At 51.8% G+C, this 25804-nt stretch overlaps 2 protein-coding genes across 4 annotated transcripts in view; both read left to right on the top strand.

Moving 5' to 3' along the window:
* TANGO6 (transport and golgi organization 6 homolog) overlaps positions 1-1230 on the top strand; it is a 133892-nt gene extending 132662 nt beyond the window's left edge. For both annotated transcript variants that reach the window (XM_045819056.1, XM_045819057.1), the window contains exon 18: positions 816-1230. In XM_045819056.1, the coding sequence (XP_045675012.1) occupies positions 816-992 (177 nt within the window). In that variant the 3' untranslated portion in view covers positions 993-1230. The remainder of the gene's footprint in view (positions 1-815) is intronic.
* Positions 1193-25359, top strand: HAS3 (hyaluronan synthase 3). 2 transcript variants are annotated; one of them, XM_045819062.1, is made up of 4 exons: positions 1193-1322; positions 19497-20132; positions 23536-23637; positions 24436-25359. In XM_045819062.1, exons 1-4 carry the CDS (start codon positions 1218-1220, stop codon positions 25357-25359), a joined length of 1767 nt encoding a protein of 588 aa, XP_045675018.1. In that variant the 5' UTR covers positions 1193-1217. The 2 variants fall into 2 exon arrangements, with proteins under 2 accessions (XP_045675018.1, XP_045675019.1); XM_045819063.1 differs by lacking the exon at positions 1193-1322 and adding an exon at positions 16300-16408.
* The last annotated feature ends 445 nt before the right edge of the window (positions 25360-25804 follow it).

The following is a 25804-nucleotide window of genomic DNA, read 5'->3' as shown; positions in this document are numbered from 1 at the left end:
GAGTTACTTAACCCTCTAATTCTCTGTTTCCTCTTCTGTAAAATGGGGCTAATAACTTTCATTTATATGAATGGCATAAAAATTAGATAATATATAGAAAATATGTAGTATAGTACCTGACCCCAACATAGTAGTTTTTGAGACAAAGAGCCAGACCAGAAGTGACTTCAGAAGTAGGTTCAGACAAGTTACATGACTCCTTGTGACCTGGTTGTCTTCAGTCCCTAGTTTGACCAGATGATCCTTAAGCATTTTTCTGTTCTTTCTGTTCTTTTGAGACCTATTTCTTGCTAGAAGTTCTAGCTCCCAAGCCAGGAAGATTTTGGCGGAAACTGAGAGCTCCTGGGACTTCAAAGTAGTGGCTAGGCATGACTGCTGAAGAAACAGCCTCCTGGGTCTCATAAGTAGATGCCTTCTCCTGTGGATGTCATGTCAGCGAGGGCTTTGCGGAGTGCGGGAGGGAAATGCTGGCGACTGTGCTCTAGCAGCTACCGCACCGTGCTCCTGAGGTCCGCGCTGTGCTTTGGGACCAAAGGAAGGAGTTTGGGATCTGTCCATGGGTCTGATGCTGAAGCAGAGCAGCAGCCCCCAAGGACAGTGTGGTGAAGGGTCTGGAGTGTGTGAGAAATCCAAAGGGAAGCCTGTCTCAACACAGCTGCCCCTCCCACTGTCTCTAACCTGAGTGGGCCGTGCATAACCTTCTTAAGGGAGCGTGTGAGTTTCCTCACAGAACTCCTCAGACAGGAGAAGGCAGTTTGCCCATCCTTGGAAATGCGCACACAGTAGACACATGGTCATGACACTCTCTCGTACAGGTGCTGAGGGACGTCCTCAAGGATCTCTACCACCTGCTGAAGCACGTAGTGCATTTGGAGCCTGATGACGTGGCCAAGCTCCATGCCCAGCTGGCCTTGGAAGAGCTGGACGAGATCATGAGAAACTTCCTCTTTCCACCACAGAAGCTGGAGAAAAAGATCATGGTCCTGCCATAGACCTGGAGGGCTCAAAGGACCTGGAGGGGCCCCGCAGCCAGAGCAGTGCCTGAGCCTTCCAGCAGGTGGCCCCACGTCCTCTTTGAGGCTGGCAGTATGGCTGACCCTGCAGGTGGCTTTGTGTCTCTGGTCAAGAGGCATTGCAGAACATGAAAATGCAGTTGGAGGTAGGGAGGGGAAGGAAATTGTTATTGAACCATGCAAAATGGAATAAAATGACCCTGGATGCAAAGAAAAACAGGTCTGTATCGAGATGGAAAGCTGTGGTGTGAAGGAGGATTTGCTCTCCAGGAAAGAGAATCAGACTGGTTTCATCTCGAGAAAAGAAGGGTAAGCCCTGTGTTTGTCCTCCCTGGTTGCTCACACCCTGCGCTGCTGTTTGCACGGAGCTGCCCTGGTTCTAGGAGAAGGGAGCCACGAACATCTCAGATGGGACCGTGTACATATTGCGTTCAGTCCTCTGCTCCTCTAGGGAGGTGAACGAATGCTTTCACAGTGGGCTTGTACTGAATGTGTGCGGACCGATGTCAGATTTGTCAGAATCGTTTCAGGTGTAGCACTGTGGAGTCCTCTTTATTTGTATATTTTGGCCACTGGATTTTGGTTGCAGCTAAGAGAAGACCAAAAGGAGAAGCTTGCTGTTTCCAGAGGCACTCCCTGTTGTCAACGCCTTGACAAAGCTGACCCCGAGCTCCTTGGTCAGCTCTCAGCTTTGCAGGCCTGGGTACAGAATTTTACCACAGTATTTGAGCCCTGTCCCTGGGGTGACGAGGCCCCGGGGAACCAGAACACAGTTTTCCAAAACTCTCAGGTAGCTGAAGGATCTGTATACAAGCATGCTTATTCCTATGTGTCAGTTAACAACAAGATATTTCTCCCTGGCCAGATGATAAACACAGTTCTTAGCTTAGAATCTTCGTGGTATGCAATCCTTTTAAGAAGTCAACTTATAGACAGTTAAGGATCACAAATTACCTTAGTGAGCAAAGAATTAGAGCTAAGGCAGTGAGATGTTTTAAGGAATGTTTCCATTCAGCTAGGGTAGCTGGGTTAATTTCCATTCTCCAAATCAAGGATATCTAGAAAATCAGGATTGGGACTTTCAGGTTAGAGAAGAATCTCCTTTAGACCAGCTAGATGTGCACAAAAAATTCTTGTTTCTTGACCTTCCTTTAACTGGACTCCATACAACCCACATCACATAATCAGACTGAGTATGTTAGATGATTGGCTCAACTTACACCTTTTTTTTTATCCTTACCCAAGGACATGCACATTGATTTTAAAGAAAGGGAGAGAAAAAAAATCCACAAAAGATCCACTACATGAGAGGGAGACATCAATCAGCCTCCTGCACCCTCTGCCGCGTGTCAAGACTGGGGGGTTGAGCCCACAACCCCGGCACGTGCCCTGACTAGAGATCAAACCCGCAATCCCCTGGTGTACTGGTGTACGGGGATGACTCTCCACCCAACGAGTCACCTGGGCGGGGCTAACTTACAACTTTATTGGTATTAAATGCATTCCGATTCTGAAGACATATCCTAATTGATCATGTTGATTAGACTGAGAAACTCTGTAGTCTAAGAACCTAGTCTCCTAGGAAATGCCTCATGAAGTATTCTAGTCCCTGCATTTCCATTTGTAAATTTTCCATTTCCCTTGCCTCTTTTTTACCCTGGATGGGTAGTTCAGTTGATTGGAGCATTGTCCCAATACGCCAAGGTTGCAGGTTCCATCCCCAGTCAGGGCACATGCAAGAATGAACCAATGCATGCAGGAATAAGTGGAACAACAAATCGATGTTTCTCGCTCTCTCACTCTAAGATCAATTTTTTAAAAATTAAATTGCCCTTTAAAAAACTTGTAAAGAGAGGAAGAGAGGGAGAAGGAGAGAGAGAAACATTGTTGTTCTACTTATTTACACATTCATTGGTTGATTCTTGTTTGTGGCCTGACTGGGGATCGAACCCGCAACCTTGGCATATTGGGATGACACTCTAACTAACTGAGCTACCCGTAAAGGGCCAAAACTGGCTCTTAATTTCACTTACTTGGCAAATAGCAATAAGCACCTGTCCTTTGTTGACTTTCATGGATGCAATTGCACAGCGACTTGTTTTTTTATTTTGTTACCAAATTCAAAGGGAAGATGGCTTAATGTCACCCTCCTAAACATGATGAAAATATTAAAAGTTTCCAAGTTATTAAATAGTTCTTTCAAGTTTATATATATATAAAATCTCCATCTCTGGGGTAGAGCATAAGAACTGAGAACTTTAGAATGGTAAACACAAAATTTAACAAAGAAACAAACCTCCAAGGGGCAGATGGATGGCAGGAGCAACAGCGGCACTTCCCTGCACGGGCCTGTGGGGTGTCTGGCCCTGTACAGTAACAACATGCCCCCCGCTTCCTCCCACCTCTGCCCACCTCTTCTCCCTCCGAGGCCCTCTTCCTTCTGCCCCTTCTGGCCTCCTCCCGTCGTCTCTCCTGCTGAAGTTCTCCTGACCTCTCACCTTCAGGCTCCTCCATTGCCCAGTCGTCTGTCGCCCAAACTCCCCTGGATCGCCCACCTGCTCTTTTACTTGGCCCCTTCCCTCCTCTCCTTTCTTCCCTTCCTGGTTTCTCCTGCCTCTTCCCAGGCCTGCTGTGCGCAGCTCCCTTGGCCTGCAGAGGATGGCGCTGTGGCAGGGGGCCCAAAGCTGTGGCTGCAGCCAAACCCCAGGAATCGTGCGCAGGCGCTGACTCCTTGTTCAGGTTAGATTTCCTGGACATTCTAGAGAGTTTCCCTTTCTGCTGTGTTCTTCCTTCCTGGCACAGACTTGACCTTCTGCAAGTCCTCTGTTACTGAATCAGAAATCTCAATTTATACTTTGCTCCTCGTCTCTCCACACACATAACTTTTCCATACTTCCTAATATTCTTTTCCTTTCTTCACCCTTCTTCTTCATCCCTTTACTTCCCTGTGGCTCTACCCACCCATCCACATATACGGGGCCGAGGTGTCAGAAACTGGAGGGTAGGGAAGCAAATCACAGATATCAATGACAACAATTTATTGAGCACCTACTATGTTCCAGATGCTACACCAGACACACTGCAAACCCAGCAGTAAACAAAGCAGACAAAACCCTTGCCCTCCGGGAAGCTTACTTCATAGTGGAAGGAGACAGATAATAAATAAGATTAATAGAATAGACAGAATGTCCAGTGGTGTTCAGTGCTATGGAGAAAGATAAAGTGGGGGAGGGGGTTGAGGAGTGTGTGGGGATGGGGGCTGTGAGTTGAGGTAACTGGTCCTGAGGAGGCCTCATGGAGAAGTCGATATGTGAGTAAGGATCGGAGGGAGGCGAAGGAGTTAGGAAGAAGATGTTCGGGGGAAGAGCATTCCAGGCAGAGGCCCGGAGGGGAGAGAGAGCCTGTCTGGAGGCCGGCATGGCTGCAGCAGAGAGGAAAGTGGAGGGGTGAGGGGAGGGAGGCGATGTGCCCATCACATCACATCAAGGCTTGTTGACCACTCTGAGCCTGGGGGGCAGCCCCAGACCTATTTCTCCCTGAAGCCCCTTCAGTTTGTTCCTGGAAAGTGCTTTTGAGGCCAGGATGATAAGTTCTGTAAAAGGGGAAATACTTGTAAACAAAAGGCATTGCATACCCGGCCACAGTTTTTGTCTCAGTCAGAATGAAGCGGTGAACCCCTGTTCCTTTTCACCACCCCCTCTTCTCCAGCAGCAGCAGTTCCTCCTCACTGGCACAGGAAGAAAGAGAAAGGCAGTTGTGTCGTCTGCCCTCAGGCCACCCCCCTGCTCTGTCCCTTCCTCTGTGAGAGGGGCAGTGAACAGAGCATTGCCTGCCCCTGCTGTGGCCCTCACCTGCAGTTAGCAGCAGCGGAGGACTGGCTAAGCCATCTGAAAGTCAGTCGATTGGTAGGAATGACTTGGGGGATGACTCATCTGATGGGCTTCTGCAGTCTTTTTGCACAGAAATCTAAAATGTCATAGAGAATTTCAGTGGCAAGGGAGAGAGAGACAGGAGCTGAGTGCAGGGTGGGCTGTGAGAGGTAACCGCTATTCTGTGACCGTGGGGACTCTTCCTCCCCTGCTCCCCTGTTCAGCAGACACGACCTCTGAGGGCCTAGCTGTGTCCTCCAGCGAGTTCTGCAGCCAAAGACATCCTGCAGTCACATGCGGCAGCCTCACTGCAGTGCCCAGCACCCCTGACTTCCATGCACCACTCTGCTTGGAACTGAGCGGCCGCCTGGGGGTTGGGAAGTCGTCTTCTTAGAGCACTGGCTGCTGCAGTCTTCCCTGCTGGCCGGGCTCAGGCCTGTGCTCAGCACGCCCCTGCATGCTGGCAAGTAGAGGGGAAATGCAGACCCTCACCATTAGCCCTGCAAGGGGCTGTGCCCACTAATTTGAAGGGTCATGTTCCAGTGACCCTCCCCACAGTCCTTTATACTGACTCAGTAGCTCCAAGCTACCGGGAGGGCCCAGGGATTGCCTCCCGGCCCAGGTCACCCTCTGCAGTCCCTGTGGGGAGTAGAGTACGTGGTCAGTTGCTCTGTTTCCTGTAGTTTGGAAAGTCTTTTCCTCTTTCCTCTTCTTCCTTCCTTCCTTCCTTCCTTCCTTCCTTCCTTCCTTCCTTCCTTCCTTCCTTCCTTTCTTTTCTTTCTTTTCTCTCTTTCTTTCTTCTACCCACAAGCTTGTCTGGCTCTCACAACATCACGGAACAGGGAAGCACACTATTGTTAATCCCCCTTTGGTGGGATTTGGCCCCACGTCTCTTGGGCCCCAGCCAGACTCTTTTGAACATCTGCTGAGTGTCACAGAGCCTCTTCCCCCGAAATGGAAGGAAGAGCCTTTCAACGAGAGCCCAGTGTGGGAAGCGCACTCGGGGGCTCACATATCCCCGTGAGCCCTGGCATTCAGGTGCCACGAAGAAGTCATTTCATCTCCACTGACACATCCTAAAGATGCCCACCAACGCCCCTGTGCCCGCCTCTGCCCTCTGAGAGCACTGAAGAGCTAGAGCCCTCGGGTACGGATGCCTTGGCTGCCTCTGTGTGTGTGTGTGTGTTTGCCAACCACATAGGTTATGTGAATCATAACAAATTTAGTGTGTATGTAACAAAGAAAGAAAAATTCCTGGCCCTGGCTGGCGTAGCTCAGTGGATTGAGCTCGGGCTGGGAACCAACGTGTCCCAGGTTCGATTCCCAGCCAGGGTACATTCCTGGGTTGCAGGCCATGACCCCCAGCAACCGCACATTGATGTTTCTCTCTCTCTCTCTCTCTCTCTCTCTCTCTCTCTCTCTCTCTCTCTCTCTCTCTCCCTCTCCCCCCCTCCCTTCCCTCTCTAAAAAATAGATAAATAAAATATTTTTTAAAAAAAAGAAAGAAAAATTCCCACAACCTCGCCTCCACTCCTACCCACCACTGACAGTTTGGTGTACATCTCTCCAGAGCTTTCTTTCCTTCCACCCTTCTCCCAAATGAATGCTAACAAAGATTACTGCTTCCAAAAATGTGATGTTTACCGTAACTAGGGTCCCGGGTAGTTTTTCTTAGTTACATGCCTCGGAGATGCTCTCCTGTCGGTCCTTCTCCTTTGTGGTGGTGGCATGTCTTCCACTGTCCAGGGGAGCCACTGTTGGTTTAAGCATTTTTAAAAAGATTTTGTTTGTTTTTAGAGAGAGGGGAAGGGTTGGAGAAAGCGGGGGAGAGAAACATCGATGTGTAAGAGAGACGTCGATCAGTTGCCCCTTGCAGGCGCCCCCGCCGGGGACCAGCCCGCAGCCCAGGCACGTGCCCTGACCGGGGATGAAACCCGCAGCCTTTCTCTTTGTGGGCCGATGCTCAACCCAGTGAGCCACAGCGGTCAGGGCTAAGCATTTGTTCTTGATGATTAGTAGAGTTGTTTCTAATTTCCAGTGATTCTTCCGTGGTTCTTAAACGTAACTCTTTGCGTACTGAAGTGTTTCTATAGGGGTTGGGGATCAGGGAGCTATGAGCATCTCAAATGTCAGTACCAAAGTGTTCACCAAAAAGTTAGTGTTGGTCTGCGCTCTCCCGTCCTCAGCTGACATTGCTTTAATACCCACAGGAAAGTGTTAACGCCGTTCTCTAAATAATTCAGGACTAGGAAATCTTCAGGGGCCGGAGTATTTCTGTGCACCAAAACCGCCACTAGGGGCACAATAACATGCTTCGGAAGTTCACTCACCTGCAGCAGTATCCCAGCTGCAACGGTTAGGTCAGGGTTTGCATGGGCCCGCCTTGGGCAGAAATCCCGAGCCCCTGCAGATCTACTGAAAAGGGCTGTTTCCCAATTCTGAGCCCGGAGGTTCCGTCCTGAGTGTTAGGGTATGCCTTCTTGTGGGGCGTGGAGTGACCTCAGGATCATGACTCCAGTTCCCAAACCAGACTCCGTACATAGGGTCTGATGGCCCCTCAAAGTATCTGTTCATCCTGTAAAACCTGGGCTGAATGGTTACAGCAGCCATACATCACTGTGCAAATCAGTTAACAGTATAAAGAGCAATTCTGCTCTTCTCTGCACTTGACATATATTAATCCACTGAGTCCTCACACTGCCTCTCTGAGACAGGTATTATTATTATCCCATTTTACAGATGGGGAAACTGAGGCACACAAGAGGCTAATTACCTGTCTCAGATTACATAGCTAGTGAGAAGTAGCCAAACCAGTATTTGGACCCAGGAAGTCTGGCTCCTTTCCAAACTGTAAAAATTGCTTAATACTAAGTGGTTTCCCCTGCTTATTTAAACGGACCGCTTATATCAAGTTAAGCTTCAGCCCTGAATCCTTCTAGATAGGGTCCCGAACATCAAAACCCAACCTCAGACACCAGAACTTACTGCATACGACTGGTGTTTGCCCCAGCAGTTTGCCCAGCAGCTGTGGATGATATTTGCTAATGTTCCCCAGCCCACCTGCTCCTTCGACAGCCATTCTAAATGGCTTATTGAGAGGCTTGCTCTTCTTTCTGGGGCAGCTACGGTTGTGCTGCGGACCGAGGCTGCCTTCCTGGGAGCAGAGGGGCGGGGGGCCATGTTGTGTGTGTGCATCAGAGAGAAGGTAGCAGGTCTCCCCTGAACTCCGGAGCCCAGAAATACCCCCTTTTGGTTTGCTGTTGATTTTGATGTGTTTTATCCTTTCATCTCCTGTAAGCAGTTCCAGTTCTCAGATTTCATTTTCAGCATGGTAGCAATGGGACATTTAAACTGTTATTTCAGCCCTGACTGGTGTGGACCAGTGGCTTGAGCACTGGTCTGCAAACCAAAGGGTCCGTGGTTCGATTCCCAGTCAGAGCACGTGCCTGGGCTGTGGGCCAGGTCCCCAGTGGGGGGCGTGTGAGAGGCAACCACACATTGATGTTTCTCTCCCTTTCTTTCACCCTCCCTAACAATAAGTAAATAAAATCTTTTTTTAAAAAACTTACTTCTTGCATAAATAGTTCTTGCACATATACATGAATAGCTCCATTCCATACCACTCCTTCAGAGAGAGAGAGAGACATCAATTAATGGCCCTCGTCTGCAGAAAGGAAAAAGAAGGGGCAGAGAGGCAAGTTCTTACAAATGAGAAGAGAAAGGGGAGACGCACGTGCACCTGAGCAGAGGAAGTTCCTCCTCCATTTACTCGTTCTTCATATTAACCCGTTGAGGAGCGCCTAACTCGGTCGCAGAGACACGGAGCAGCTGCGGGGGCGTGGTGGAGACCCGCAGACTCAGTCTGCAGGGCAGCTTTGGAGCCGCAGGAGCACCCTGGGCGCCGGGGAACCGGGAGAAGCTGCTGGGCCTTTAAGTGGTTTATTAAATGATGTAAGATTTAATCTTCACCGTCTGCCTTAGAACTGAAGCCCACTCAGAACAGTGCCTGGGTGGGGCTTTTCTGATGCACAGACAGCCGCCGTGGTCACATGTGCAGGCAGCCCTGTGCTGGAGAGAACAAAGCCGCCCGCTCCACACTTGCAGAGTCTCTAGAACTTGAACGAGCTCCTCCCCCCCACCTCCCCATATACAGCCTTTATTAGACTACATACCATTTTCAAACTTCAAAACCTATGGTGACCATATTAATCCCAGGGCAGGGCCATCCTGAAATTACGCTGCCTTTACTAGAAGGATGGTGGTGCTGTGGCTTCAAAGAGCCTACGGGCGTGGGGGGTGAGCCCCGCCCCCCCACAAAGGAACTGTGAGTATCTGTGTTGTTCAGAGACTGCACAGAACGAGGCTCCAGTGTGTGGGCATTTTTCCATGGCCAAGGCCGGGGCCCACTACCCTAACTCATCCTTGAGTGGGAAAAGCCCCCAAAGTGCAGAAGTGTCATTGCTCAGAAGACAAAAGCTAATCCAAGTTGCCTGTGGCAGCTCTGCCCTCCCACTGACAAGGGCTGACGGGTTTTTCCTCAGTTCTCCTGGAAAAAGGAGGTACCCCCTTTGCCAACAAAAAAATCGTGTCAGTCCAATTCCAGGTAGACTGTGGAGCGCTGGGGGCTGACCCGGCCCTTCTGGTCTGTCCCCCGTGGTTCTCCCCGCTCTCCCTTCTAGTTTCCAGTTCCATCAGCACCCTTTCTCTTTTTCCTTCCGGCTTGATAGCTCATTGGTTACATTTTTATAAAGATTTTATTTATTAATTTTTAGAGAGAGGGAAAAGGAGAGAGAAAGAGAAACATCGATGTGCGAGAGATACCACAAATACATCAGTCGGTTGCCTCTTGCACGTCCCCAACTATGGACCTAGCCTGCAACCCAGGCATGTGCCCTGGCTGGGAATCGAACCAGTGACCTTTCAGTTAGCAGTCACTCAATTCACTGAGCCACACCAGCCAGGGCTCATTGGTTACATTTTTAAGGTTAGTTAATTCAAACAGGTATGGCAGGCAAGATGCTAGAGGGAGATGGATAGACACTCAGTACACCCTGGGGCTCACCTCTGGGGTGGGCTGGCTCTCTGGCAATGTCCAAACACAGTGCCAGAAATGCATTTGCAAGTCTCAGCTGAGCGTAATCCTCTCTGTGCTAGATATATAATAGAATCACCTTGGGAATTTCAGGATAAACAGAACAACTCAAGCCTGAGGCTCACCCCCAGTGATTCTGACTAAATTGGTTCAGGATAGGAACCAAGCATTAGCGTTTTTGTTTTTTTTTTTAAGTTTCCCAAGTTTTAAAAATGTAATGTGCAGCAGCCAGATGTGAGAACCACTGTATTAGCTTGTCTGGTGAGAAAAGAAGGTATGTGTGTGTGTGTGTGTGTGTTGGGGAGGGGTCCTAGCAAAGAAAAATCTGATAGTAGGACATACTCTGGGGGTCCCTCCCAGGAAGGAGCTGATGGGAACTGCTCCTACCCTTGGCTCTTCCGTAATCACTTTGATGGAGGATCTGGCTCTGGACCTCCTCTGTGACAGTGACTAATGATGTCTTTAATCAAGAAAGAGAACAAGAAGCAGAAGTGCCAGCACATTTAAGAACTGTAGTTGATATTATTGTAACAAGAGCCAAATGAATTTGGAACAAGGTTACCTTAAGCGATTTGTTCCCCTCCTGCGGTTCTGGACACTGGGATTGTGACTGTAGACTGGGACTGAGCTCCATTAAGGTCTGGGAAAGTGTGCGCTTGTGTAATGAGCTAGCAGGCGTGTGTCTGTTTTGGGAGAGTGAGTTATGTGCATGCCCAGGAGTGGATGTGCACATGGGTACTTGCACAGGGTTTTCAGCACCTGGAGGAGGACCTCTCTCTGGAGATCCCTCGGGCAGGAGTGCAGTGCAGTTGGCATCATCACTCTTGGAATGCTTTTTTCGAGAAAAGTGTTTCAGGGTACTCACAGAGCACATGTGCACCCCCTCCCTTCCCAGGATCACCGTGGGGGCTGACACCAGCTGGGGTGCGCCAGGCAAACCACGAGCCCTGGTTCATTGCTGCGTTCCCAGGAGGAAGGATCTTTTTCTAATTCACTCCAAGGTGCTGGATGAGCTAGCACAGCTCTGCGTACTGCCCCCTTCCCTTTGAAATTTTCTCAGAGGAACAGTGGGAAGGATTTAAATGAGCAAAGTACTCAAGTTTTGGCTACCACTACTCCTGTTCCCTGGCCTCCCCAACTTGACTGAGGTCATCCGACCCTTTTCACATGAGCGCATCTGAGATACAGGCTATGCCTCACCCAGGCCCAGTTTGGAAGGAAATTCTGTGAACTCACAATTCGCATCATCTCAAAATATCTTTTTATTATAAAATTGTTATATCTATCGATAGGAAATTTGGAGAACACAGAGAAAAAGGCAAAGAGGAAAAAAATCTATTGTTCTACCACTCAAACAGACTCAATCTTAATATCTGAGTGAACTCTCTTGCCTTTTGATTCATAGGATTTAAAAGAAAACAAAGCACCCTGGCTGGTGTGGCTCAGTGGACTGAGTGCCAGTCTGTGAACCAAAGGATCACTGGTTCGATTCCCAGTCAGGGCACATGCCTGGGTTGAGGGCCAGGTCCTCACTGGAGGGGTGCACGAGAGTCAACCACACAATGATGTTTCTCTCCCTCTTTCTTCCTCCCTTCCTCTCTCTCTAAAAATAGAACCTTTTAAAAAAAGAAAACAAAGCAAATATAGTCATTCATACTAACAATTTTGTATCCTGCCTTGTTTACATTTTCGCCTATTTCTACATTCTCTTTTTTAATTTATTGGGGTGACACTGGTTAAGTACAGGTTTCAGGTGCACAGCTCTACAACACATTGTACACTGTATTGTGTGGTCACCACCCCAAGTCAAGGCTGCACCCCTACATTCTCTTTACGAGCATAGTTTTTATTAGCTGCACACTACAGTCCATGAAGGAGGTAGATAATGGTTGAAAATGTCCTGGGGTTTTTTTCTGCATTCACCTAGGAGAAGGAGAAAAAGGAAAAATGGCCAAGTAGAGCCTTTTCTGTTCCAAGAATTCCAAGAAAAGCATCTCCAGGTCTGGTTTGATGTTCAGTTGTCACTCTGGTGTGCCCTCCTAACCCTGACCTTCACGCCTGCACAAGAACCTGGCCCCTTAGTAGGGACTGACTGCTCTGTGGCAGAGCAGAGTCTCCTTGATTTGAAATGAAAACCAATCTTCCATCCAAGGACAGAGAGAGGGAGACTGGAGTTAAAAATCTCACCGTTGTAACCGCAGGACAGAAAAGTCCTTACACCTGCTTCTTCAAACACAGCCCCTGGAAATGGGGCTGATGGCAGAGTGCTTGTCGGTAAGAGGGCAGAGTTATGAAAGGGCAGCTTTGTGTGGTAGGAGCTACCTCGCCGTCGTCAAGGCACACGGTTTCCACTTTGAATTATGTATTAACTAGTGTTGCAGATGAAGCCACCTTGAAGAGAGAGCCCTATTTAGTCAGCTGGGGGGCATAACCTGCGCCGCTCTGGAGGCCAGTTTAAGTTCACCTTCATGAGCTTCAAGAGGTTTTGATTGTAGTCCACCCAGGGGAAGCTGAAGGGATGGATGGACTGGGGGAGACCTGGTGGCTTGGCTGCCCTCCATTCTGCTTTGCTTGGGCAGAAGCTGTGGGCTGGATGCCAGGAGGAGCACTGAGTGTGGGTCAGAAGGGGGGGGCAGCTGGAAGGAGCTAGAACAGCCCCCCCCCACCGCATCCCCCCTCCAGCCCCCAGCCACTCCCCAGGAGCCCAGCAGAGCAGCACCTGCTAAGCGGAGGGTTTGTTCCCGCAGCCAGGGATCCAGCGATGGCACGAGAGAGTCAATGGCAGGCTCCTGTTGGTGCAAGACATTTGAGCATTTCAGGAGTCTGGGTTTGAAATTCACTGGAAAGGTGAAATCTTTGTGGAACCATCAGCTTTGGTTACCTCAAACCCTCCAAACGAACCGTTAAGAATGGCCCTTTCATCCTTACGAGCTGTAGAAATTATTCCTCCACCTCTACCCTCACTTGCCCCCAAGGTGGTGACACTGCCCGCCCCTCTTCCTGAAGGCAGCACTACAGCCCTCTCGGTTTGTCTGCCTCCTGGCAGGTCTCCTACCCCCCGATTCCTGGCCCTTAATGCAAAACACCACTGGCACAGCCGCCCCCAAACAGTACTTTCAGTCTATTACCACCTTGCTCAGACGTCTTCAGCAGTCCTCCACCATCTACCCGATCGAATCCAGACTACTTGTTCGGTCATTCACGGCCTCCCACGGTCTGCCCCTAGCATCTTCCTCGGCTTGTGGGTGCTTCCTGTGTGATAGCAGACACCGTTCAAGTTCTTTAGTGTAAACTTCTTGTTCCACCCGGGCCTCTCTTTACCATTCTTCAAACACACCTCACCCATTTCTGTACCTGCTCCTGTCCTTAAGCTATTTGCGTTTCTACACAGTCGGCTCAAGGTCATGAAACCCTGCCCAGCCCATTCCAACTCACGGAGATCCCTCCCCTAAAATCCTCAAACTCTCCTAGTTGGATTCTCTCCTCAACATTTAATGACAAACTGCCTTGTATGGTGACTTAATTGTTTAAATATAATTTGTCTTCAAAACGGAGAACCATTTAGATGGCAGGGACCAGCCTGAAACTGCGCAGTGGCCAAGCACCATTCCCTGCTCAGAGCGGGCCTGCGGAGGTTTTTAAATGCGTGTTGAAATGAAGCACAGATTTTCTACAACCAAGCTGAATAGGGAGGCTTATCTTCTGGAACCTGAGTAAAAGCCAATTCACAACATCTGAATTCACATTTTTAAGTGATTGGGTATGGAATTAGTCCTATTTCTGAATCACCAGTGGTAGGCAGAGATAAAGTTGAGCTTTATTGTATCAGCCCCTTGAAAATTCCCCTGCCCAACTCCTCCTGAAGAGATGAATGTAAATAGGGCAGCGAAAACCAGATGCTTGTCACAGACAACCCTCCCCGGCACAGACCCAGACCGGCCTCAAAGGTGAAGACTCTCCTGGCTGCCTGATAGCGCCAGATCTCTGGCCCTGCAAACAGAGGAGGGTTTCCTCCCTTGGGCAAGCCAGCCTGTGTGGGCCGAGAGTTTCCTCATGATGTTGCAACGGGACTGGCTGTTCCTTTAGGATGGTTTAATTGTGCTGCATCAGCCCACCACCTAGAAAACCCCCTGGAGCCAGCTGAGCAAGATGGGACAAAGGTAGGTGATCCTGGAGCAGCCCCAGGCAACTCACACTAGGGAAAGGCACGTTGCCGTCGCCCCGAGGGCAGATGGGATCTTTCCAAACTGACTATGTCTTAGCTTTTCAACGGGTCACTTACCAGCAGCCAGTTGGTTGGCTGTGACTCAGATACATTTTTGCCTGGCCCATGGAGTGTATTTTTTTTGACATTGGATTACCCTCTAACACTTACAAATTGGGAGACTTCGCATAGAAATCTGGATTTCTGGCTTCTCGACAACGAACGGAACACCGGGCCATGCTGGGCCCTCCCTCTGGCCCGGACGGCTCCTTCAAGTGGGGTACTCGCTGCCCAGCAGGCTGAGGCTCTCTGTCTTTTGCCCTCACCTAGTCCCTGCTTGTTTTCCCTGATCTAAAATGTCACAGAGTGCAAATTTGGGTGGGAGGTAGGATCAGATAGCTAATCTCTGGCAACCCCAAGCTCTGCGATGCCCCTGGATGTGGAGGAGGTGGCCCAGGGCTCTGAGAGACCACAATGCAGTCAAGACAAGGCATTTGTCATCAACGCTGATCTCTGAAATTCTTGTCACATCCTGGGGCAGGGGCATTTGGGATCCACAGCATGGCAAGTGGATGCCATTTACTGAGTACTTACTCTCAGCCAATCTCTGCAGTCCTTATAACAGCTCTGTAAAGCAGACACTCAGTCCCACTTCTGGGACAAAGGTACTGAGGTCAGTGCCACACAGCCGGTGGGAGCACTGGCTGCCTGCCTTCAGAGCCAAGGGCCTCTTGCTCCCCCCGGTGCATTATTAGCTCTCTTTAGGGCCAGTCTTTAGTTCAAAACACATTGCCATTGTGGATTCGATGATAGTTTTTAAAAGCACATACTAATGTTTAAACGATGTATCACATTTGTGATGATTTTCTCAAGCAAAAGTGTAAAATGACTTGATATCTGTCATGCAAGATGGGAGTGGGCGGAGGAGGTGTGGGGGGTTGGGGACGGTCTTTGCTTGCCTGGGGCGCTGAGGCGTGAGCTCCTGAGCTCCGGGGCGGGGAGTGAGGGCTGTTGGGCAGGCAGGTGAGTCCCTGAGGAGCAGCTTGTAGACTGCAACTCAGGCTCCTATAAAATTGTGGCAGCTTGGAAAGAATGGAAATCATCTCAGGTGCGCTTTAAGGACATGCAAATTTACTTTTTACTAGTCTTTAATTATAATTTCTCTTCAAGTTTTTCCAACATCGAGGAGCTCAGTGTGTTCACCCAGTTCTAAACTTCCTGTGCTGATAACTCCCCGCCTCTCCCCAACCCCACCCCACCTAATCCAAATCTAGCATGAACTTTCAGGCACCTGGAAAACATCTGCCATAAGGTCAGTTGGGAATTTAAGAGGTAATGGATATCGGGAATAAAGGTGTATAAAAAGAGGAGGAGGCGGAATTGGTTTTGGCTTTAAGACACCGGAACTTCCAAGGTTTTTGCAAGACGCTTGCAGCCTTTGCAAACAGCCTTCAAGTCATCAGCGCCCCGCTGCGGAATTCAAAGCTAAGTTCGTCATAATTGTTAACACCTTTGACCGGTCTTTTAATATCATCATCATCATCATCATCATCATCATCATCATCATCATTTTGCCGGCGGGAAGAGTCTGCGGTCTTGGTTTTAGGGAGTACTATATACAGGGAACAGCCTCCTCGCGTACATAAGTAAGGGAAGATTTCCACCGGCTTGCAGGGTGAGTAGGTTTCCAGGCTTAGAAAGCGGGGCGCGGGGCAGGGGGGACGGAGAGTAACAATTCTGGAAGGCCCCATGGGTTATATTGGAAGTTAGCGACGCTTCAGGCTCTAGGTTGAGCACAGTGACCGCTTTGCTCTGGACAGCTAGCTGGACCCGAGGCGATCGCCGAGGAGCTCGGCCTCTGGCGTGGTTGGGGGGACCCAGTTTTCGAGGGCGCAGAGACTGCGAGCCTCTGCAAAGCGGAGGAGCCGCGTCCACGCGGGAGCCGGCATCCTGCGGGGTGCCGGCCGCGTGGAGGTGCCTCCACCTGAGCCAGGAAGGGGGTGCTCGCTCGCGGCCCAGGGGGAGCCCTCCCACTCTTCCCAACTTTGCCGGCCCCAGGGCCGGAGGAGGGCGCCTCTCCCGGCGGCGTGCGCTCGGTACTTAAAGGCGTCTCGGCTGGGCCAGCGCTCGTCAGTCGGAGCGCGGCGGCGGCGGCGGCGAGGAGCGGGAGGAGGGGCATGGAGCAGCCGCGGGCCTGCTGAGCACCGGAGCGCGGGCGGCCGGCAGCACGGTGAGCGAGGGCCCGGCCGGCCGCTTCGGAGGGGCGGGCCGCGCGGGGACTGCTCCGAGAGCGCGGGAGCGCCCGGCTTCAGGGGTGCCCCGCGGACTCCAGCCAGCTCCCCCGGATGTGCAGGCGCCGAGTCCGGAGCCCGGAGGCAGGCTGAGGGCTGCGGCATCTCCAGGCTTCCTGGTGGCGGGTCCTGCAGCCCCCTCCCCACTGACCCCTCCTCCCTTTCTTCCTCCATCCTCTGCTCCAGCCTCTCCTCCCTTCCTCCCTCACGGCTCCTGGTCTGTGAATGCACTGGGAGGCGGGCGACCGTGCAGGGCACTGGCGGGCTGAAGTCTCTCCCTCCCCCACGGCCGCCCGCGGGTCCGCACCTGTCCTGGCACCGAGACGCTCGGCGCCCGCATTGCTGCGGGTCAGCCGGGCAGAGGCCGCGCGTGTCCGCGGGCCTGGGCGCCCTTTCTTTTGCCGGCTCGGAGGGGCGGGTAGGAAACAGCCCCCGCCCCGCGCACAAGTTTCCATCCCGCTGCGTGTGGGCCCCGCAGCAGGGCACACCTGTCAGCTGGAGAAGCTGCAGATCGGGCAGCCCTGCAAAGTTTCGGGGGTAGATTGGCGGTGTGCGTCCTTGGTTGGAGGTTTTCTCCTTCCGTTTGCCTAGTGGGTGATGTGTGGGGTGTCGGTCTTAGGGATCGTCCCTAATCCGGTGCCGTTGAAGCCGGGTGCGCATTAGCCTGCCCCGGCCGAGCTCTCCTGAATCCCTCCTGAGCGAAGGGGGAAAGTGTGCGGGCCGAGAGGCGGTTTAGCGTCTCCTCCGCCGGCTTGGGGTAACACGGTGCCCGGTCTGGGCAGGGGCACCGTGGCCAGAGCCCACACCAGCGCCTGGCTGTTCGCGCGGTCATCGGCTATAGAATCTACTTGGCCTTCAGAGGGGTCGGGGGTGCAGGGTAGTGCCTCCAATTCCTGCTCCGGGTGTCGGGGTCCCGCCCGGGGGAAGGTGGGGACCGGCGACACCAGGGATGTCGCCTTTGTCTGCAGGCAGACTTTGTCAAGGTAGCTCGGGCCCCGGGGGGATGAGTGGGGCCTGGTCAGATTGATTCATTGGGTTTTTCTGTTCTCTCCCGTGGGTCGTGGGAAACCGGCACGTGGGTGTGGCCGGCGCCTCCTTCACCAGAAGGGGAGACCCGAAAGCAGGGGGCGGGGTGGGGGGGCGGGTGAGAAGCATGGCGAGTGCCTTCCCAGCTACATTAATAACCTGGTGGGCACTGGCTCCGGCACTGCCCCGAGGCCGCGCCAGCGCCCAGCAGGTTGCTGGGCTGGCCTCGGACCCTCTGCCGTTTCCCAGATTGCAGGTGGACAGCAGAGCGCGCAGCGCCTCCTCGGCATGTGAGCTCTGGATAGGGACACGAGGGGGCGGCACGCGCCTGGGCCCTGGGTACCGGGTTGGGGGGGGGGCGGGGCTGGGCCGCAGGCGCGGGCCAGGAGGGGGTGGGGTGGGAACCAGGGAGGGCTGGGAGCCCTGAAGAGGAAGCCTCCCGGGGATGGAGGGGCAGAGCTGCCGCTCGGAGGCCGCGCTTCCCGGAGAGGCGAGGCTGCCAACAGCACTTTCCGGACTGAAGCTGCTGGAATGGGGCTGGTGCCTGAATCTCATATGATACAGCAGTGACTGCGTGTTCCCCTGGCAAGAAGGTGTGCTTGTGCTGGGGCGGGACTCGGGGGACGGTTTCAGCGACACCCAGAGTTGGAGCAAGCTTGGGAGTGAGACCTCATTGTCTGTAGAAAGTGGTGGGGCTGGTAACGGGATTCTCCAGATCAGGCAACCCCCACCCCCCACCGTCAGCCTTCCCACTTGGGTAGTCTTTCATGACTGGAAACGCTTCCATTTTTAGAGAGATGATTTATTAATACCTGAGATCTATGAAGCAAGAAACCATTAGAACCCCGGTTAGGGGGAGATACCAAGTCCAGAGAACTTGGGCAAGGTCAGGCAGCCAGGAGGTGGTGGTAGAGCCCTGTCTTAAGCACAAGTCTTCTAGTGTCTGCCTAGTCTTAGGCTCTTTTCGATAAAACACAGCGGTTTCCAACAGCACAGGTGCTAGGAGCCCTGATTGTTGCAAAGGTAATCTGGCAGCATTTGCAGGAGTGGCCGGGCAGGGGGACCAGCAGCGAGATTCCATGCGGGCACTAGGACCAGGCTGATGGGGCCTCTCAGGCAGCTGCAGTGTGGCTGCAGTTCCCTTTGGTGCCCTGAGCGCCGGGCTCTTGCAGGAGAGCTGTCCACACCCCAGCCCTCATTTCCCTTTCCTTCCCTGGTCCTCCTTTCCCAGTTGCTTTCCCTTTCTTTCCTGATTCTCAAGTAAATGAGAAAAAGGTGAAAAAGCAGAGAAAACAGGGAAACTTTCTCTTACTGATTTTGCTGTTTCGAGAAGAGGAAGCTGTTTCCTTCTTTTTTCCCCTGGCACCTCTTTTATGTTTCCCATTGTCTCTCCTCTCTTCCTCCCACATTCTCTTCATGGGCTGTGCTTCACTAGCACACGTCCCCTCCCCGAGTGCGGTCCCCTGGTGGGTATGGCAGGGTAGCAGCTCTTGGACCACTGGCTGCCTCCTCATCCACCTTCCTTCTCCCTGGCCCCTCCTGTGCTCAGGAGTGCCTCAGGCTCCCCCCTACTGATTGATGCCTGCCTTTAAGAGTTTTTGGTCAGGCAGATCACAGTTCTGCCATCCACGTGCTCAGTATCCTGCAGCTCTCTCCAGCTTTGGTTTGCCTAACAATAATAAGTGCTACTTTAAGTGCTTTATGGAACCATTTAACCCTCAAAGAGGCTACAAGGTTAGTGCTACAACCCACAGATTACAGGTGAATTCACTAAGGGACAGAACATAGTCACACAGATAGGAAGTGTCAGGGCTGGGATTTGAACCCTAGTAGTCTGGCTTCCAAGTCTGAAGTCTTAGTCATGCTCAGCAATGAAAATATTTTTTGTTAGTGGGTCATTTCGTCAGTTTTGGGCCACGCCCAGAGAAAATGCTTCCACTCCCAGTGACTGGAGATGCTGCCTCCTGCCTGACCCCCGCATTTCCCGCCTTCTCCCACCAGATGCCGGTGCAGCTGACGACAGCCCTGCGTGTGGTGGGCACCAGCCTGTTTGCCCTGGTAGTGCTGGGCGGCATCCTGGCAGCTTACGTGACAGGCTACCAGTTCATTCACACAGAAAAGCACTATCTGTCCTTCGGCCTGTACGGCGCCATCCTGGGCCTGCACCTGCTCATCCAGAGCCTGTTTGCCTTCCTGGAGCACCGGCACATGAGGCGGGCAGGCCGGACGCTGAAGATGCCCTCCCCACCGCAGCGTGCAGTGGCACTCTGCATCGCTGCGTACCAGGAGGACCCTGACTACTTGCGCAAATGTCTGCGCTCAGTCCAGCGCATTGCCTTCCCCAACCTCAAGGTAGTCATGGTGGTGGACGGCAATCGCCAGGAGGATGCCTACATGCTGGACATCTTCCATGAGGTGCTAGGCGGCACTGAGCAAGCCGGCTTCTTTGTGTGGCGCAGCAACTTCCACGAGGCGGGAGAGGGAGAGACGGAGGCCAGCCTGCAGGAGGGCATGGACCGTGTTCGGGACGTCGTGCGGGCCAGCACCTTCTCATGCATCATGCAGAAGTGGGGAGGCAAGCGAGAGGTCATGTACACGGCCTTCAAGGCCCTTGGCAATTCGGTGGACTACATTCAGGTAAGGGTGGCTCCCTGTGAGTGTGCGGCTGTGTGGCTGAGTCCAGCCAGCCGGGCATACCCTCCTCCAGGAGTTCCAGTCCAGTCTAGATCCCTCGTGTGGTGCACAGCCCTCCTCTGCACTTAAGGCGGCAACAGGCATAGTGGTTCTGAATAGCTGTCCTGGGGTCAAAAACTCCTGGGATGGAATCCTGATCCTGCTGTTACTTAACTCTGTGACTTGTGTCATAATAATAATAATAATAATAATAGCAAACAGATGTATAGCACTTACTTCATACCAGGCACTATTGTAGGCTCTTGGTACATATTAACTCTTTTAATCTTCATAATACTCCTAGGGGATAAGTACTGTCTTTTTTTTTTAAAGATTTTAGTTTTTTATTTATTTTCAGAGAGAGGGGAAGGGAAGGAGAAAGAGAGGGAAAGAAATATCTTGTTTGCCTCTCCTACACTCCCAACCGGGGATCTAGTAGGCAACCCAGGCACATGTTCTGATTGGGAATCGAACTGTCAGCCTTTAGATTCACAGGCTGGTGCTCAATCCACTGAACCACACCAGTCAGGGCCGGGGATAAGTACTATTATTACCGTATTTTTCAGACTATAAGACACCCCCCCCCAAATTTGGGAGGAATAATGGTTGTTAATGCTGCTGTTCAGTTCTGTTTACATTTACATTGGTGAAATATTATATTATTTATGCTATTAAATATTTTACCACATTTTTTGCTTCAAAAATTTTTTTCCTATTTTCCTCTAAAACCTAGGTGCGTCTTATGGTCTGAAAAATACGGTATCTCCACTCATAGAAGGCAAACCTGAAGCACAGAGAGGCTGAGTGACTTGCCTGATGTCACTCAGCAGTAAGGTACAGAGCCAGAATTTGAGCCCAGGCATCGGCCCTTACTGTGCAACACTGCCTCACCATTGGCAATGTGGGGATGAGCCTCTCCAGCAGAAAGAAGTGTGGTGAAGAGTGAAAGTCATCACGCTGGAAAGCACTTGAATACTGTTTTAGTTATTGACCAAAAGCCCTACTCTTCCCAGTGTCAAATTCGTGTCTGTAAGGTGGAGGAACACAGGTGCCACTCATCCTACAGTTTGATTCTGTCACAGTCTTGGTAGGGCCAGAACCCTGAACAGCTTCCAGTCAAAGGGCTCACTAACACCAGCCTGAAAACTTAATTAGATTGTCAAGGTTCAACAGCTCCGGCTTTCAAATAACAAAACCTAGAGAGAGCTGATTAGAGTTTCATGCATTTCAGTAACAAGTAGAAACTGATACCCAGGCCCCCAGATTTCTGGTCCAGCACCCACGCTGTCCATTCCTCTCTTTCTGCCCTTCTCTGTACTTGCCAGAGGGCTTCGCCCATCGCTTGAGTGAGTCATGGCTGCTGTGGCAGCCTACCTGTGTTGTGTTGCAACTCAGTCCTGCTGACCGCGTGTTCAGTACTCCTCCAGTATTTAGATGTTCTCTACTGTACTCACCTAAAATTAGTTTGCCACCAATTTTTTGTTTTGGGTTTGTTTGTTTTCTTTTGAAAGTTGTATCTTTGCATGAGATTTGGTACATTTACCTTCTCCTGTGTTCCTAGGCCCAAGGACCTGTCTGCTTTGTAGGGAGACATGTAAGGCAGTTCTTGGCTCTGCAGTTCACCTAGGGTCAGAGGGCCTTTGAGCCTTTCCTGAGGACTCAGAAGGCTTAGCAAAAGCCCCTGAGCCCCAGCACAAGCTCAAGCCACAGTGACTTTGTCATTCGCTCTCTTGAAGCACAGGGTCCCCCCAAGCCTGCTCCGCTCCACGTCTTTTCCCATGTGTTCTGGTGGATTAGCAACCAGGCTCCCACACCTGAGCCAGCCTTTCCCCTTACTGCCCTGGTGGAGTTCATTTCAGCCTGTCTTCCAACAGCCATGCTGAGGGTGTGTCTTTCCCTCTTTGTGGAGATCACCTTGCCCCAGACAGTGGGGAACCGCAGGCAGCCTGGAGCTCTAACTTCCCTAACCCTGCCCGCTAGAAAGACCTTCCTGGAATGAAGGAAGCTGAGAAGCAAGAATGGTTAGGGTCAGGGTAGGAACTAGCCATGAGACCAGCAGCACTGGGAAGCTTGGTTTGTAAGCTGAGGAAGCTCTGGGAGTCTAGCCAGAAAGTCTGGACCTTCCCAGCCAGGGCCAGAAAGTAAGAGGTGGGAGAAAGCAGGTGCGGTGCGCTGCCTGGTTCCCCCTCAGCCTTCTGCGGCTTATCCTGGTCACCGTGTCTTCCAACAGGGAGACAGAAAGCTGGGTAGGTTGGAGCATGAGGGGCTGCCTCCTTCCTATGGGCTAATGGCTTTCACTCTGCACCTTCAGCAAAAGGATGTGGGGCTTTTGTAGAAAAGGATTTGGCCTCATCTGCGGACACTGCTCCCTCAGAGGTCAGGAAACCAATTCTCCTGCCCAATAGCTATCTGGGCTCTTTGTACCATCTCAGCAATGTTCTAGAAAACAGACAAGGAGTCAGCAGCAGGGTGTGTTCATAGTCCAGATTCAACTAATAACGGGGCTGTGTGTTGGAATCAGACCATGAGTCTCCTAGGAAAGGAGGGCAGGTGGGCAAGATCCGATCCAGGTTTTGGAGGCAGTTGCTGCCAGAGCCTCTGCACCCATCCAGAGTGCAATCCAGGCGAGAGTGGTCCCAAGCCATTCTGTGCCCTGATCTGAGACTCCGCCAAAGTGACTGGGTCGTGGGTCATCCAAGAGGCCAGAAACTGAAACAGGGAAGACCTTGTTGTTAAAATCCTATGGGATAGCTTCAGGCAGTAGCCTCTGTAAGAATTTGGCCTTCTGAGGAATGTCTGCTGGCCCTGTCTATAATCTGATTTCAATGATTTGAGCCTTCTTCCTTCCCAAGGACCCAGAGAAACATTTTAAGATCATTTCTCAGGAGCATGGCTTCACAGGGGCTAAAGACTTGCCTAGCACTAACCCTTTCTCCCCTTGCAGGTCCAGCACTGACAGAGCCTGGGTTTCTCTCTCAGCCTATTTTCCTTTGTTTCTCCTCTCATCCCCTCCGTTTGGCAGAGATCTCTTAGCTAGTGGCTGGACATGAATCATATGAATGGAGGTTATGTTCCTCAGGCCATGTGACCTGAGGCCAAAATGGTCTGAGAACCCTGGCTGGTGTGGCTCAATTGGTTGGAGCGTTTGTCCTGCAAACTGAAAGGTCACAGGTTCAATTCCCAGTCAAGGGACATGCCTAGGATGCAGGTTGGGTCCCCAGTTGAGGCATGTGCGAGAGGAAACCTGATTAGTGTTTCTCACTGATGCTTCTCTCCCTCCCTCTCCCTTTCTCTAAAACTAATGGGCATGTCCTTGGGCGAGGATAAAAAAATTTTTTAATGGGCTGACAGTGCATTTCCTCTGCAGGTGTGTGACTCTGACACTGTACTGGATCCAGCCTGCACCATTGAGATGCTTCGTGTCCTAGAGGAGGACCCCCAAGTAGGGGGAGTCGGGGGAGATGTCCAAGTAAGAAGGAACGAAGGATTCCTGGGGGAGGGGGTCTGGACTTTTTCTTTCTAATCCAATTGGATAGATCTGGGAAATGGCATCTTGACTTCTTAGTATTTTGGGGGGTGGGGGAGACATTCCTCTTTTGATAGTTTCAAAGGGCTCACTTGCTATTCAACCCTTTCCTGCCCTTTTTCAACCTAAGGGGGAAAAATTACCAGGTATGTGGAGAGCCTGTGATGCTAGGAGGGGCACAGGACGCTGAGGCCATTGATCCTGAGGGGTGCCTCCTTTTTTGCTGATAGCGCAGCAAGCACCTCCAAGGTTAGGCCCCTGAGAAACCTTTGCTCTTTGATAAGGTGCTCTGAGGGGCTCTGGACAGTTGTGGTCAGAATAAAGGGCATTATCTTCTAGAGGGTACTGCTGCCAACATACCAGGTCTTCCTGAGAAGCTTTCCAACTGAAGGGTCAGGACAGGTGGCCGGGTGTTGTTTTGTGTCTTTGTCAAGGCCTTCTGTCACTGCCACAGGCTTCCTCCTGAGACTGAAGGTGGCTTTGGCTGCTAGAGTAACTTCACTGGGACAGCCCATGCAGACTCACAGTGGAGAATTGGGGCTGGTGCTGAGGAGGAGAGTGGGTGTGGCTGGCTCCTCTGAACCTCAGGTTTCCCAGCCCTGGATGGGCTAGGGCTCATGGCTGGAACTTGAGCAATGGGCTATGGAACTCAGGGCAAGGAGGCCTCACAGTCTCCGGTGTCTGTCTCCTGGGGCTCCTGGTCTCAGGTGGGGAGGCCCAGCATCTGTGGTTCCCTTACAGATCCTCAACAAGTACGATTCATGGATCTCCTTCCTGAGCAGCGTGCGGTACTGGATGGCCTTCAACGTGGAGCGGGCCTGCCAGTCCTACTTTGGCTGTGTGCAGTGTATTAGTGGGCCATTGGGCATGTACCGCAACAGCCTCCTCCAGCAGTTCCTGGAAGATTGGTACCATCAGAAGTTCTTAGGCAGCAGGTGCAGCTTTGGGGATGATCGGCACCTTACCAACCGTGTCCTGAGCCTTGGCTACAGGACTAAATATACAGCGCGCTCCAAGTGCCTCACAGAAACCCCCACGAAGTACCTCCGGTGGCTCAACCAGCAGACTCGCTGGAGCAAGTCTTACTTTCGGGAGTGGCTCTACAACTCTCTGTGGTTCCACAAGCACCACCTCTGGATGACCTACGAATCCGTGGTCACGGGTTTCTTTCCCTTCTTCCTCATTGCCACGGTCATACAGCTTTTCTACCGTGGCCGCATCTGGAACATTCTCCTCTTCCTGCTGACAGTGCAGCTGGTGGGCATCATCAAGGCTACCTATGCCTGCTTCCTCCGGGGCAATGCAGAGATGATCTTCATGTCCCTCTACTCCCTTCTCTATATGTCCAGTCTCCTGCCAGCCAAGATCTTTGCCATTGCTACCATCAATAAGTCTGGCTGGGGCACCTCTGGCCGAAAAACCATTGTGGTGAACTTCATTGGCCTCATCCCCGTGTCCATCTGGGTGGCAGTCCTTCTGGGAGGACTAGCGTATACAGCTTACTGCCAGGATCTGTTCAGTGAGACGGAGCTGGCCTTCCTCGTCTCTGGGGCCATCCTGTACGGCTGCTACTGGGTGGCCCTCCTCATGTTGTATCTGGCCATCATCGCCCGGCGATGTGGGAAGAAGCCAGAGCAGTATAGCTTAGCTTTTGCTGAGGTGTGACATAACCCTCAAGCAGAGCGGGAAAAAGTGCAATGGGTAAGGGAGGGAAGGGGAATGGAAGAGAAAAGATGGGGTGGGAGGGAGGAGGGAATGCTGTTTTAGTTTCTTAATGGTCCAAAGGACAAATCTGAAGTGCAAAGAAAGGTGATTTGTAGTATGGCCGGGGGCAGTTCTGCTTAGAGAAGGCAACATTGATCCCAGCTCAGGCAGGTGGAGAAGACTGACTTGTTTCCAGGCTGCCTGTCTGCTCCACGGTGGTCTCCGGGGAAGATTCTACTCCCTGCCCCAGGGGTCAGAGGGAACTCAGAAGTGTGCTAACTCAAAGAAGTTCCACTCTGGCAACTTCTGGTAGGTAAATGAGCAACACCAGCTTGTGGGAAGGGGTTCTCTTAGCCCATCTGAACACAGCCAGAGGTGGTGGGAGAATTTCTGAGGTCTGGGCCAG

Source organism: Phyllostomus hastatus, unplaced genomic scaffold (genome assembly GCF_019186645.2).
Source record: "Phyllostomus hastatus isolate PE091 unplaced genomic scaffold, TTU_PhHast_1.1 phas_scaffold_345, whole genome shotgun sequence".
Lineage (NCBI taxonomy): Eukaryota > Metazoa > Chordata > Mammalia > Chiroptera > Phyllostomidae > Phyllostomus > Phyllostomus hastatus.
Note: the sequence above shows the minus strand (reverse complement) of the source record. Positions and strands in the feature narration are given on the sequence as shown.

Excerpts from the sequence above, each read along its gene's own strand:
- HAS3 (XM_045819062.1), top strand. The coding sequence starts at position 1,218 with ATGCAAAGAAAAACAGGTCTGTATCGAGATGGAAAGCTGTGGTGTGAA. Across the intron at positions 20,133-23,535 it reads ATTCGGTGGACTACATTCAG|GTGTGTGACTCTGACACTGT; the intron begins GTAAGGGTGGCT and ends TTTCCTCTGCAG. Across the intron at positions 23,638-24,435 it reads GAGTCGGGGGAGATGTCCAA|ATCCTCAACAAGTACGATTC; the intron begins GTAAGAAGGAAC and ends GTTCCCTTACAG.